The sequence below is a fragment of the Anas acuta genome, chromosome 11 (assembly GCF_963932015.1).
Source record: "Anas acuta chromosome 11, bAnaAcu1.1, whole genome shotgun sequence".
NCBI classification, from domain to species: Eukaryota; Metazoa; Chordata; class Aves; order Anseriformes; family Anatidae; genus Anas; species Anas acuta.
Genome location: NC_088989.1, coordinates 12,469,590 through 12,481,959, shown reverse-complemented (window position 1 = coordinate 12,481,959; position 12,370 = coordinate 12,469,590). Strand labels below are relative to the sequence as shown.

At 46.1% G+C, this 12,370-nt stretch overlaps 1 protein-coding gene across 5 annotated transcripts in view; it reads left to right on the top strand.

Annotated features, from left to right (window-relative positions):
• Positions 1-12,370, top strand: part of FLNB (filamin B) — an 85,017-nt gene that overhangs the window by 55,440 nt on the left and 17,207 nt on the right. For 2 of the 5 annotated variants that reach the window (XM_068694907.1, XM_068694903.1), the window contains exons 23-34: positions 208-470; positions 1,067-1,664; positions 1,898-2,071; positions 2,456-2,618; positions 2,869-3,029; positions 4,304-4,471; positions 5,220-5,306; positions 6,135-6,258; positions 6,897-7,053; positions 8,674-8,863; positions 10,792-11,039; positions 11,711-11,785. In XM_068694907.1, the coding sequence (XP_068551008.1) occupies positions 208-470; positions 1,067-1,664; positions 1,898-2,071; positions 2,456-2,618; positions 2,869-3,029; positions 4,304-4,471; positions 5,220-5,306; positions 6,135-6,258; positions 6,897-7,053; positions 8,674-8,863; positions 10,792-11,039; positions 11,711-11,785 (2,408 nt within the window). The remainder of the gene's footprint in view (positions 1-207; positions 471-1,066; positions 1,665-1,897; positions 2,072-2,455; positions 2,619-2,868; positions 3,030-4,303; positions 4,472-5,219; positions 5,307-6,134; positions 6,259-6,896; positions 7,054-8,673; positions 8,864-10,791; positions 11,040-11,710; positions 11,786-12,370) is intronic. The other 3 variants (XM_068694905.1, XM_068694904.1, XM_068694906.1) reach the window with 3 other exon arrangements.

Below are 12,370 nucleotides of genomic sequence, written 5' to 3'. Positions count from 1 at the left end.
CTGTAGCTTTGTAACTTCCAATTAGCCAGGGCACTTTGTTATTTTTTGTTTGATTCTTTTTTTTTTTTTTTTTAATGTAGAAGGGCGTAGGCTGAGTAAGGCTCTGCCAGTGCTTGCTCCCTCAATGATATGTGCATTAGGGATTTCTTGGAGTATTGTCAAACATTATGTACTCAATGTAGTAATGCAGATTTTGTCCTTTTTCAGGAGTGGAAGTAGGGAAGGATCAGGAATTTGTAATTGACACCAAAGGAGCTGGTGGACAAGGTAAACTGGATGTTAATATTGCCAGTCCTTCAAGGAAAGCTGTGCCATGTCTGGTGGAGGCAGTTCCGGGTAAGGAGTGCAGTACGGCGAAATACATCCCAAGAGAAGAAGGACTGTACATGGTTGATGTGAGTTATGATGGCAATCCGATCCCAGGGAGCCCCTTTACTGTGGAGGCCACTCTTCCTCCAGATCCCTCCAAGGTAAGGGAATGGTTAATGGCTGTAACAGCAGATAATAACTGAAAACTGAATTGTGTGCTACGGTACGAAACTTTTGGCTGAACTAGTCCCTGGAACATCCTTTCTCAGAGCGTTGTTTCACTTGCAGACTCTGTGACTCATGGAAGTCATCCCTAAAACGCTATTTGGAAACGTTTTGAACTAATTAAGAATACCGCAGGCATCTTGCATAGTGTGGCACATGCAAGAATCGCTCCTAATTTAATAGAAGTTGGCTTCATGACTGTATCAAAAGTATTAATTGAGACGTTTCTTTCTAAGGAAATAAATTTCAAGGAAAACTTGTCTACAGCTATCCAGTGTTCAGCATGTCTATCTCTTATATTCAGTGGCTGGACAAAAACAACTGTGGCAAGAGCATGGATATCCTTGTCTAGAACCTTGTTTGGAGTAATGAGATACCAACTGTACAGTAAAGCTGGGAGGAGTGACAGAGACTTTGCTTTCTGTCTATTTTTAAGAGCTTGTTAGTCAAGTCTCACATAGAAACAACTGTCTAGATGGTCTGTGCTGGCAATAGCATGTGAAGTTAAGCTCAACTGTATATTCTCTTTTAGGTAAAAGCTCATGGCCCTGGTCTTCGAGGAGGCCTTGTTGGAAAACCAGCCCAATTCACGATAGATACCAAAGGGGCAGGAACTGGCGGTTTGGGTTTGACGGTAGAAGGCCCATGTGAAGCTAAGATCGAATGCTCAGACAACGGAGATGGAACCTGCTCTGTCTCCTATCTGCCCACGAAACCTGGAGAGTATTTCGTAAACATCCTCTTCGAAGAGGTCCACATCCCTGGTTCACCATTTAAAGCAGACATAGAAATGCCATTTGATGTCTCTAAAGTTGTTGCCACAGGCCCAGGTCTCGAACGTGGCAAAGTAGGTGAGGCAGGGCTGCTGAATGTCGACTGTACGGAAGCGGGTCCTGGTGACCTGCGAGTGGACATGGTGTCGGATACTGGCTCGAAAGCTGAAGTCCAGATTGATGACAACAAAGACGGGACCTATGCCGTGACATACGTGCCACTTTCGGCTGGCATGTACACAATCAAGATGAAATACGGAGGAGAGCAAGTGCCTAAATTCCCTGCCAAGGTCAAAGTGGAGCCAGCAGTGGACACAAGCCGAGTGAAAGTGTTTGGGCCAGGAGTGGAAGGGAAAGGTGAGAATTACCCAGCTCTTGTCAGAGTTTGTAGGACTGAAGATCCTTTACCCTACACAGTCTGTTCCAAGCAATTCAAGTTGTAATGGCTTTGTGTGTTTCCATGGTGACTTTCAAAGGGGTTGTTTTGTTATGTTCCCAGATGAGTTGTTTATCATGCTGGTTCACAAAATGTTTCGTCGTCTCAAATGCATGTGGTTCTTGAAGTGACTCTTCAAAATGTTGTTCTGCAGATGTATTCCGGGAAGCTACAACTGAGTTCACTGTGGATGCTCGACCTCTAACAAAAGCTGGTGGTGACCACATCAGGACACAGATCACAAGCCCATCTGGCTCCCCCGCAGACTGTCAGATCCAAGACAATGCTGATGGAACTTATGCAGTAGAGTACACGCCGTTTGAAAAGGGTAAAGTCTGTTGTTTTGTTTTGTTGTTTTTTGTCTTTTTTTTTTTTCCTCTTGAGTGGGGAAAACCAACAGCAAGCATCTCTTCTGACACTTTCATTTGGCAAACTGTCAAGGTCTGCCAGTAACTTTGCATTCTGGCAGTTGTTTTTTTTTTTAGCCAGTAGAGAAGCTGATTCTACAGGAAGTATCTATTTTAACTTGAAAAGTGACTTACAGGAACTTAACTTCAGAAGAACAGGGCATCTTGGTTACGAAATACTCGTGAAATTTTGTGAAATGCGGGAGGATGGTCTTATTCATCTGCTGACATCTAAGTCCATAGGAGTAGAAGTAAAGCGATTAAAATATTTAGGGAATTTACTGTGTGTTTTCCTCCTCTTACAGGTCCCCACACAGTCAGCGTAACATACGACGGTGTGCCTGTGCCAAACAGTCCCTTCAGAGTGAATGTAACAGAGGGCTGCCACCCATCACGTGTAAAGGCACAAGGACCTGGACTCAAAGAAGCTTTCACAAATCAGCCAAATGCCTTTTCGGTTGTCACCAGGTACCTAAGCCTACTTGATCTTTCAAGAATATCTGAGAGAGAGAGGGAGGAGTGTAATGGGCTGTGCAATGCAAGATGCTAAATCCAGTACAAATATTTATAAAAGGGCCAAGCTATGTACTCTTGATTAATGTGTATGCTATCTCATAGGTTACTGAGCACTTTGCTCTCCAGAGGTTGTGAGCTGATAATGGTTGAGGAGTGCTCCTACAAATGGGCAATTCTAACAATCTGTATTTCTCTTTTGCAGAGGGGCAGGAATTGGTGGCCTAGGAATAACTGTTGAGGGACCTTCAGAATCTAAAATTAGCTGTAAAGATAACAAGGATGGGAGCTGCAGCGCTGAGTACGTTCCTTATGTTCCAGGAGACTACGATGTCAACATCACATATGGGGGAGAGCATATTCCTGGTAAGAGCTCTTGCTCAGTGGCTTTCTGAGGAGGGAAGGTGTTGAGCTAAGGACTTGATGCCTTCGCTGCATCTCCCTCTTGCAGGGGATGTTGAGGTGTTCATGTTCTGCTTTTCCTGGGAGTACAGGAAGAAATTGTAGCACCTGGCTGAGGGGAGCAAAAGAGCATGTCCAGATGGGTGGGATAAGGACAGGGATGCTAGCCTTGACAAACAGCACGTACAGCCCATGCTGGTTCTGTTTTGTCAGGGAGGACATGATTCAAGTGCAACGTAACTTGTTAGGTTAAGGAAATAGAGCCCTTTGATTACTGCAGGCTGTTCTGCAGTAATATGGTCTAATGGGGGTTATATGAAGCCTGTATTGTCATGAGGATTGCTAATGCAAAAAGTATATTGTCATGATGCTTGTATTAAATGTTCTAAGTTTTGGTCACTGCAGGGAAGAGAAGTGACCATTTCTGAAAGCAAGCATTAATCTGTGTGTGTATTTGCACTGATATCAAGCTGAAGTGAAGTAGGTTTAAGCAATGTTCCAGATGCATCTGGAAGCCAGCAGTTTACAATTAAAAGGAGGATGTTTTGCTTGAAGCCAGTGATTAATGCTCCTAAACACCAGGCGCGTTTTGCTGCATTGTGTGCTTAGTGCTGTCATACAGCATATTTCTAATATTCTTTCCCAGGCATTCAGAGGGAGCTGTTTTTTTTCCTGTTGGCCCCATTCTATTTATCAACATCCTAAAACTGTTAAAAAATGAAAGAAACAGATGCCTGTGTGAAGCTTTGTTTGTGCTTCTGGTTGGTTTCATGCATTTCTTCTCAGGTGTTCAAAGCAGATAAATCACAACTGAATTGTTACACTGTGATCAGAGCAGAAGCAGATGGTCTGAGGACTGAAACTTGGGTTATAGCTGACAATTTGGGTTCAGTAGTCTGCAGCACTCAGTTTGGCTACTTCCAGGTGCAGTCTGCCAATCCTTCATGTGCTCCCTTTAAAAAATGTTAATTCTACATTTAAAGCTATATGCTGCAACCTGCCATTTGATCAGTTGCCTGTGCCGTGCAACTTTTATTCTATATTGAATTAGTGCATAGCGTAGGTTGGGCTGGTGCTGTCTTTGATAGTAACTTGTCTTGTTTGCGTAGCACAGAAGTGCCTGAAGTATTAAAATGGTTCAGTCCACAAAGCCAGAGCCAGCCACTTGCAGGCGTTTGGGCATTTTACTGCAGCTGTTAAAGCTGTTTTGTATTAACACTATCCGTCTTAACTTCCAGGCAGTCCTTTCAAGGTTCCTGTGAAGGATGTTGTGGATCCCAGCAAGGTGAAGATTGCAGGGCCAGGTCTGGGAACAGCTGTTCGAGCCAAAATCCCACAGTCCTTTACTGTAGACACCAGCAAGGCAGGAGTAGCGCCTCTGGAGGTGGTGGTGGCAGGACCTAGAGGTAAGAAGCGAAGAACTCAACCTGGCTGTGCCCATCTCTGCGCTCGGGTGGGTATCGTGCTCCTGGCCCTGCTTGCAAGGGTGGTGATGCCCCATGTAGGAACATTTCCCTTGGTTCCCGTTCCTCTGGTCCATGCATCTGGAGAGCTGACCCACGTGTACTGCTGTAAGAGGAGGAGAGCTGTGTGCTGTGCAGGGCTGCTTTGAGCAGTGTCTTTAAATCGCTTTATCCTAATCTTCACAGGTAGCAGAAGTGAGATGAGTGAGCATCACTGATGAACAAACATGGCTTAGGTTTAGACATAAACAAGTACATCCAACATCTCACAGCAGCCTTCCATCTGAACCCGGGCTGGCTGGCTGGCACAGCACAGCATCTCACCTAGAACAAGCAGCCCCTTGGTCAGCGCAGCCACTGCTCGCTGAGCACAGAGCAGAGCTCTGTTAGCAAGGGTGCTGCTCAGACCAGTGCGGGACCATTGCTACAGCCTTGCCCCTCTGTGGAGCAACATCACCAAAATGATCCCCAGAGCCCAGCAGTGAAATAACTGTCCATCCAGGAGGCACAGCTGAGGGGCAACTTTAAGCCCTACTAGAATAGTAGCAAGGGGTAGTGTACAGGTTGCCCGTATCAAACTGTTTAGATGCCTCCAAGTTGCACCTTGCTAGGAGGTGAGAGCCGGTTCACCACTCGAGTATCGGGTCGTCCCGGTGCAAGTGACTTTCAGGTAACAGTTCTTTAATTTTAGAGGATGAGACGGATTCCCAGGGATCGAGCTCTCCTTTGAAAGTGATTTCGGATTGTAAAGGTGATCCAAAGGGTGACACTGCAACAGGTTTGAACTCTTACTAACTACTGGCAACTTGGGCTCTCAGAAATCCAACTGGCAACAGCAAGAATCATCTGGAGGAGGGAGTGGGAACAAACTGTGCTGCTTTTCAGGCTTTGCATGACAACTATACATTTCTTTTGCGCTCACTATACTGCTAATCTTTCCTGTGTTTCAAGCCAAGTTGTAATTGTAGACTGCTTTGTGTGTTGATCTGGACTGATACGTCACATAATCTGCTGTAGGTTTAGCTTAATGCAAATTGAAATAATTGATCCTTCTTTCTTATGACTTTGGCAGCTTGCAGGATTCTCCTGTCTAGGCAGTGAGCCTGCCTTTCCTAATACTTGATTGTGAAAGACTCAAATTGGTGAATGCTATGCACTAACAGGCTTTAGGGCTCAACTCTGTGCAGTGAATCCCAGTAGCAGTGTGTAATCTTGTAAATGGCAGTTCAGGCAATTATAACCATTACTCATTTTCTTCATGGGAAGGTCTTCAGAGTATTTTGAGCAATTGCTCTTGACCAGGACTGTACAAAAAGGCAGATTTTCCTCCAGTATTTTCATGCTAGCTTTTGTTTACAGTGAGAAGATGGGTACCCAGAGAGCAGTTGATGGCAAATCTATCTTAAGTTAATGGCTCTTGAATACAAAATTAAGGAAAATGATCGCTCATCCATGCCCACTACCTTCATTCAAAACAATAAATAAATAAATAATGAGATGTAGCTTGTTCCAAATTGTAAATCAGCAGAGCATTGTGTAACATCAAATGGCTGATAAGGAATTGAGTTTTAATATTGCAGCTGAGAATTGTCTGTTGCTTTTTTAGGAATTGTGGAGCCTGTTAATGTGGTAGACAACGGAGATGGCACCCACACAGTGGTGTACACCCCTACCCTGGAGGGACCGTATATGATCTCTGTCAAGTATGCTGATGAAGAGATTCCTCGCAGGTAAGGTGGTGAGGATAAACTTAGATAACCTGAAGAGTTCATGACCTGATTGTGCTCTCCCAGCACATGAATACTATTTAAGGACTAGTTGTGGTCCTTTCTACTAAGCCAGTGCAGCTACATGCACGGCTTCTGGGTTTAGCGGTGATTTGAGACTGCTGCATCTACAGCAGGGATGCCAGAGGGGAGGTGTATCTGCACCTCAGCACCGGCTCCAGCTCAACTCCTCTGCCTGTGGTCTTTCTGAAGATGTTCATCCCAGTGACAAAGCTCTGCTTTAAGCTTTCCTCTCTACTCCAGACAGTTACTGGGAGAGCTGTACCTACTCCTCAGGGCAGTAACCAGAACACCGTTCCACGGGTTCAGGCACTGCTGAGACTCTGGGATGTGCGTGTGCCCCAGTAGCTCAAAGGCTCCGCAGCATGTCAGATCTCCTCTTGAGTTAGCAGTGTCCTGTATCACCCTTTAAGGGAAGGGAAAACTGTCCCAGTGATCGGCTGGGCATTGGCTAAAAGCTCAAATGAAGCTGGTAGTGTCGTCAAATGCCCCTTGTGCTGTCCACCTGTGTAGTGTGTTCTGCAACAATGATCAACTGTGACTTAGGAAGAGGGGGTGGTAATGTGTTTTTTTTCTTAAAGTCCCTTCAAGGTGAAGGTGCTTCCTACGTATGATGCCAGCAAAGTGACAGCAAGTGGTCCAGGTCTCAGTTCCTATGGCATACCAGCTAGCCTGCCTGTGGAGTTTGCCGTGGATGCTAAAGATGCCGGGCAGGGACTTCTCACTGTACAGATAACTGTGAGTAATTGCAAAACCATGCGGGGGTTGCAACAAATTGGTTCTAGGTGGGATTGAGTGGCTCCTGTATGAATTGTGCACAGCCTTCAGTGTTCAGAAGACTGGATTGCTGGCTGGGCCTTAAGCTCTGTATTTGTGAAGCTCTTGAAATTGCTTCTCTGAGACTTCTGTCTTAATCATCACCCATGCTATATTTGGCTCATAATTAACCTTACACTCTGCAAATACCCCCCCCAAAAGAGATAAATACAGGTTCTTTACCAGATTACAGAAATGATGGAATTTGAAATGGAGACAGCCTGCTATCAGTGTAGTTCAGCAAGGCCACAATGTAACATCCACACTGAGCATTATGTGATGATAACGAGTTTCCCTCAAGGTTGCTTGAAGTTGTAAGCCATTTAAAGAGATATTACAGGAATGTTTTTTGTTTGACTTGGTTATTGCATTCCCTGAAGTTTCAGATGCTTGGACTCCATGGCCTCAGCAAAAATGTCTGTGTTTAGTGGGCCATAAAGCACATTTCTCAGCCCTGGCATGCCTAGGTCATGGCATGGCCGGTTGTACTTGCTGTTCTGCATTCTTGCTCCCGTGCTGTCCCATCTGCTCAGGTGCTGCAAAACAATTGGCTTTATTCTGGAATGCAAGTGTGCCCTTAAAGGATCTGGGACATTTATCAGAGCTCCCAGCATGGCTATGGCTTTGAAGATTAAGTTCCACAAGCCCTGTGTGGTGGGAATGTGTTTTCTCTAGCTTCTGGTTCTCAGCTCGTGAATGCCAAATATTTAACAGGGATCTCTGAAAGGAGCAAGCTCTTTCACACTACCTGGAATCTCAAGTCCGTCACAGCTTCTACTGTAGTCCGGGCAGCTTAAGCCATAAATTATAAATGGCATCAACGTGTAGATTTGTGTGTGAACAGGCCTGGAGGACTTTCTAAAGTGCTTCACGCTTTGCAGCTGTTGAGTTGCACTGAAAGCTGGGACTAGCTCTGTCCGAATCATTTTACACAGTGCTGATGTTGGTTTTAGATAAGAAGGCTTGATGCTGAGGCTCAGGTCTGTATTGTTTATGCAGCTCTTTAATTCTTCTATTCACTATAGAAGTAGTGTTTGAAGGGACTGCACAGACCTGCTTTTAACTGTAGATCTTGCAGTATCTCAAGAGCTGGATGCCTCATACTGGAGTCTGTTGTCAGCCCTCCTCACGACTTCCTGACCTCAAACCTTTCAGGGAGCAGCTGGGCAAAGCAACCCGGTGCTTTATCAGGATAGAGATGCCTGCTCTGACTCCTGATCTGTGCCCTGGGGACCTGAGAGGTGTTCTTCATTTCCAGCAGCTATATGACAACAAAGCTTAAAACTTCGTACAGTTAATGCAAAGTTAATTAAAATGGCTTGCTACATCTTAAAGGTTTTGGTATCAAGCAAAGCCCAGCTGCTGATAGCACGGACTGTTTTACAGTGCTCATAATAATCTATTCCTTGTACTTTGATTCTGAGCTTCAGTTCTGAACCTCTTTGATACCATCTAAGCATGGCTGTGAAAGGTTTGCTATCCTGCTGGAGGAAATCATAACTAACTTCATGGCGCCTAAATCTTCTGCTTTGCTTTCCTCAGGACCAAGAGGGCAAGCCCAAGAGGGTGGACATTCATGACAACAAGGATGGCACTTACACCGTGACCTACGTCCCCGACAAAACGGGCCGCTATACAATCGGCGTGAAGTACGGTGGCGATGACATCCCGTCCTCTCCATACCGCATCCGGGCATCTCCAGCGGGGGATGCCAGCAAGTGTTTGGCCACAGGTGTGTGCTGGGTCCTGGCTATTGCAGTTGTTGTAACTGTTGGTGTAATAGTTGATGTAACAGGCTGCACGTGCTCCCTGTGCGCTGTCTGATGAGTGTTAATTCTGAAAAAGTGCTAATTTGAGGAGGGAAAAGAGCACGAGGGATCTGACTTTGTAGAATACGCTGGAGATTTGTGTAATCTGGCTGCTCTTACAGGAGGAGTTTTCATAAAGGTAGAGAACCTTCTACCCCGTGGAGTGAACAGGATTCTCTTGCAGTCCCTAGCAAAATCTTTTAAACCATCTAGGGTGTTGTTACAAACAGCTAGATGCAACCGAAGTTTGATGCTTATTTTGGCCTAGGTAAACCCTGCTGAGAATTGCAGTGAGGTTGATTTAAGAATAACACACCTGCACATGTTCACTGCATTCATGCTCTTTACACTGCTAGAATTGCAAGAAGGTTTTCATTCTGAGCAAGAACAGAATCCGTGTTGTGGGTGAAAGTAGCTGGCTGTGTACTTTAAGGTTAGCAAATCCTGCTCAGGCTGGGTATTATTGGTCGTGTTTTCTGCTGTTTTTCTGTCTGGTTGAAGTTGGCCAGAGTGCGGATAGACTTTTGGAAGAGGGAATGGAAGGAGAGACCTTCAAGATAAAAAGTTACTACAACTCAAAAATCAGTACCTTGGTAGAGGGGAGGAATTCTAAATTTGTTACTGGTGGAGCACATTTATAGCTTCAGCCCTTGCCCATTCTCATACCGAGTGGTCATCATGCAGCTTTGGGCTGGCCACCGTGGCAAGCTGCCACCTCCCAGCCAGCAAGAGGCTGTGGGAAGGAGCAGAAGGGGTAGGAACTAGTTACAGCAACATCACTGAACGTTAAGTCCCGTGATTTATAAATAAATACATTGGGCAAGGCCAAACTGAGCAGGGAAACTTAATCTCTGGTTGTAGACCCGTGAGAGTTGTCTGGGCATTGTACCGACCTGAATTGTGCAGTGAGAGTGTACCCAGTGCCAGACCAGCAGCTGGCTGCTTTCAGGCCTGCTTAAACCAGAAATATGTTGCTGGCACAATGGAAAAAACAGAGCGGCAGGTATCCCCTTTGCTACAAAAATCGTCTAAAAGAGGCCCTAATGGCTGCTGAATCTGATACTGTTCCAAGTAACTCAAGTCGCTAACTATTCAAAATACCAGTAATGGCAATTCCTCGCAGATGCCAGGTTAAATTTCCCATTTCCAAGAAGTGGCTTTGATTCGCAGCTGCCAAGCTGAAATCAGGCGCTGTAGGAGTAGCTGCTGGAATACTGTTCAGGTACTAAAATGGCAGGTTTGTTGCCATTTGAAAACGAGCCATTTACCCAGTAACGAGCGGTGGTCGAAAAGCAGGGGTATCAAATACACACTGCAAACAAGAGTTAATAGTTCTCATTTAAACGCAGCGCTCTTTAGGCTGGATCTGCTGGATTTGGGCATTGTTTCATGATTTTTTTGGACGCGTGGCAAAGCAGTGGAAAATTGTTTGCTGTAAATGTAAGGGGAAGCATGGCCATGACTGCTACTGTGCCATTTTACAGGCTGTGGTGGCGCAGAGGCTTGCACGGGGAGGTTGGTGTTCAAGCAGGGATAGCTAAAGCTCAGCCACTGGCTAGGGTAGTAAAAGATAATGCCTGTGGCTCTGCATAAAGGAGCATGGTGATAAGGGCATGTGTAAGGCGCTGCTTCCTTCAGACTTCCCTCACCTCTATTCTCATCCAGTCTCCCTGACTGCAGAGGAGGAGGAAGGTGGGTGGTGAGCTCTTGCACACCGCCAGCCTTTCCTGTGCTGGCCAGTGCCGTGAGTGTCCCTTGCTCCCCCAGCAGCTTTTGTGGGGCCCTGGTGCCAGGCTGCCTGCCTGGGAAAGCTGCCCTCTGAATGGTTTCTGTAACAGAACTTGCCTTGTAGGTCCTGGGATCGCACCCACTGTGAAGACTGGCGAGGAGGTTGGTTTTGTGGTCGATGCCAAATCAGCAGGGAAGGGAAAAGTGACTTGCACCGTCCTGACGCCAGATGGGACAGAAGCTGAGGCAGACGTTGTTGAAAATGAAGATGGGACTTACGATATCTTCTACACTGCTGCCAAACCAGGAACCTACGTGATTTATGTCCGCTTTGGTGGGGTGGACATTCCCAACAGTCCTTTCACTGTTATGGTAAGCCAGCTCTGCTCCACAAGTACCTCCCGCTCAGATTCCTGCTTCCATGTTTTATTTAGTGATAGGTTAACCGCGTGTGTAATTTTTTAGGTATTTATTAGCCTAGCTAATGAGTCCATGTTACTCGCAGAGCTTATTTTGAGTAGGCAGTGTGGTTAGGTGAAAAGGGATAGAAACTATCAGAGGCTGAAGGCTTGGCTGCTCTGAACAAAATATTTAATTTCCTGACCACATAGTTCTCTTTCTAAATGATGTAAGAGTGGTTGTAATCGGCTTCTAAAACTAATTATTTCAGCTGTCATCAGATACAGTGCTCTGACCTGTCCGTTTTTCACTCTGTAATGCTGACCCCAAACTAAGAAATGGTGTGCAACTCCATTTCACCCGTGTTCAGGCACTGCTTTCCAGCTTCCCTCCCAAACTCCCCCAAACTGCGTTGTCCCTTTGCTGTGCCACTGGAGACCTTCCCCCGTGCCTCTCCCCAGTGGGTACGGGTGGTTTAGCAGCCCCCTGGTTGGAGGTGGCTGTGGTTATGGGACCGCCGTGGTTGTGGGATCACCGGGAGGGGTGGTGGGGGGAGGAAGGTGTTCAGGTGCCGTGCCTTCTGTCATGAAATGTGGGAATAATGGCACTGGAATAACGCCTAACCTGCCTTTACCACCAACCAGGCTGTAGATGCAGATGCTGTTGCCGTGCAGTCGCAGGAGACAGTGGGTGCGCCCCCCGCTGGATTCCGCCCTTGGGTACACAATTTTTACATTTTTTGGTTGGTTTCCCCCATCTGTGTTCCATTTCAGATGACGGCCTGCTTCTTGGGACTGCTTGATTCTGTCTGGTCATTGTATTCATTCTTTCTGTTTGATCAATTGTTCTTGGGATCCAGACCTGCTTGTTCCATGTTGCTTGAAGGGAATCTCCAAGTAAACTCTCCATAACCTTAAACACGAAGAGGATCATTACGCCCACAGCTTCTACTTCTGCAATGTCTCCTGTTAGCAAAAGCAACCTGACTGCATTGCTGTGTTTTCCCAGTAAAATAGCACCGTGTCTTGAGTCCAGAGTCGCATTGTGAAACTAGTTTCTTTTGTCAATTTTGTGTTGCAATCACCCTGCCACATTCAAATCACTTTCTCTTCCAGGCCTTAGCAACTAAATCTTTTCAGATGGAGCCACTCTGGGTCTTGTGTGCACTACGTTGTCTCCCATGCTCTCGTGTTCCATTTTGACCTCACTTTTTTCCAGCATGCTTTCCATCCACCTGCACCGTGTTTGATTTGCTCTGCTCTGCCATGTGGTGGTGTTGTGGAGGAAAGCTTGACTGGCCGCTG